The 1,924-nt window shown below is 54.7% G+C and overlaps 1 protein-coding gene across 1 annotated transcript in view; it reads left to right on the top strand.

The window, feature by feature from the left end:
* The window catches only part of SLC5A11 (solute carrier family 5 member 11), a 46,903-nt gene that overhangs the window by 24,486 nt on the left and 20,493 nt on the right, over window positions 1-1,924 (top strand). The window contains 2 exon segments of the mRNA XM_034670235.1: window positions 1,255-1,294; window positions 1,297-1,378. Of these exon segments, the coding sequence (XP_034526126.1) occupies window positions 1,255-1,294; window positions 1,297-1,378 (122 nt within the window).

The following is a 1,924-nucleotide window of genomic DNA, read 5'->3' as shown; positions in this document are numbered from 1 at the left end:
CATGCCAAACCCTCGAGGAAAGTTCTACCCAAATAATGGTCCTCGGCAGCATGGCCCAGTCCCTGGGGTGCCCATATGGTAATGATGTCTGGCTTCGGGCTGCCCCCCCCAGGGCATGAGGGAGCCGCCATGATTCAGTGCCCCCCTGGAGACTGCTGTCTGAATCCCCTGCTTTTGCTGGCAACCTGCCTAAAGGTTGACAGGAGAGCAATTTCCCCCAAGTTTGGAGCATGGACAAATGGAGATTCTTGAGACGCTTTTAGGTGTTAGATGTGGGCCCCACTATNGGCATGAGGGAGCCGCCATGATTCAGTGCCCCCCTCGTCTCTTTATTGTCCCTGGAGACTGCTGTCTGAATCCCCTGCTTTTGCTGGTAACCTGCCTAAAGCTTGACAGGAGAGCAATTTCCCCCAAGTTTGGAGCATGGACAAATGGAGATTCTTGAGACGCTTTTAGGTGTTAGACGTGTGCCCCACTACACCGAATCACGTGCTGGCGCTGTGTCCTGTCCTGTGGTCTTTCACTTGTTGGATGAACACAAGGGGCAAGTCTAGGTTGGTGCTGGTCCGCCTTTAAAACCAGCCCGACCCTTCTCCAGCATTCTCTTTCGCTGTTGTTAAAGGATGAGTAGGCTTAGGGTCCAGAGTCTTTGGTGTTGCTAGAGAAGAATAGAAAATAATTGCTTGATTATCCAGTGTTTATTTTTGTGGGTCCCCTTAAATTGAGGATTGAATTTCTGTTGAAGGTGGTGATTTGAAGTTTCCTTTTGAGGTAAATGTATTTAACTGTTTATGTGAGTTGGTTTAAAGAAAAACAGTAAGTAATTGATAATACAATGGGGGTGGGAGCAATAGGTGGGTATATCCCCCTGCACAGAACCCCAATTCCTCCGCACCCTACCCCCTGCCCCCATTTTCTCCTCCTCTTTCTTTTTTTTCTCAAGATTTTATTTATTTGAGTGAGAGAGCGAGCATGAGCTGGGGGAGGGGCAGAGGGAGAAGCAGGCTCCCCGCTGAGCAGGGACACCCCCCCCAACGTGGGGCTCCATCCCAGGACCCTGGGATCATGACCTGAGCCAAAGGCAGATGCTTAACTGACTGAGCCACTCCTCTGTCCCCATTTTCTCCTCCCTTCTTAAGTCTGTGATTAAGAAGACCATGGGGTCTGCTGCGTTTGGAGAGGAAGGGGGAGGGAAGGGGAGAGGGCCAGTGCCCTGAGGCTGTGTGGGTGGTGACAGCTCAGCTCTGGCCCCAGGTCCCCAGGATGCCAGAATACCTAAGGAAACGCTTCGGCGCAGCAGGATCCCCCTCACCCTGGCTGCGCTCTACCTGCTCATTTACACCTTCCCCAAGATCTCGGTAATACAGCCCCTGGCAGTGTGTCCTGCCATGCGTTTCCTCCTCTTGGGCAGGCTTCGTGGAGCACGGAGGGCGGGAGGGGCGGGAGCGGTGGGGGAAGAGGGAAGCATGGACAGAGGAAGTTGGGAGAAAAGGTGGAGGGAAGGACACCTCTTTCCACTCCTGCCAAAGCTTTGGCAACAAGTCAGGATGGTGCGGGTCACAGAACGGGACTCCGAGAGCCCTGACAGCCCCTTTGTGGGGGGCCGTTCCCCCTCCTGGGGTCAGGCAGTCGTCAGGTATTCATCAGCTATGCTGAGGCCCATCGAGCCCGCCCCACCCGGGCCTTTGGTTAGATGGGTAGATGCAGTGTAGCCCCCAGGCCACGTGTGCTCAGCCGGCCTGACTCAGCTGACGCTGTCTCCGCTTCCAGCTGGGGCTGGGAGAGCTTGTCCCAAGTGAGGGGGGCTGGGGGCGGGGAGTGCTGAGGAATTCCATTCAATCCAAACAATAACGGACTCTACCCCAGCTACAGGCTTGAGAGACAGACATCGTCGGATGACAACATCCTTTCAGAACCCTGCCTC

The sequence above is a fragment of the Ailuropoda melanoleuca genome, chromosome 10, assembly GCF_002007445.2.
Source record: "Ailuropoda melanoleuca isolate Jingjing chromosome 10, ASM200744v2, whole genome shotgun sequence".
NCBI lineage: Eukaryota > Metazoa > Chordata > Mammalia > Carnivora > Ursidae > Ailuropoda > Ailuropoda melanoleuca.
Note: the sequence above shows the minus strand (reverse complement) of the source record. Positions and strands in the feature narration are given on the sequence as shown.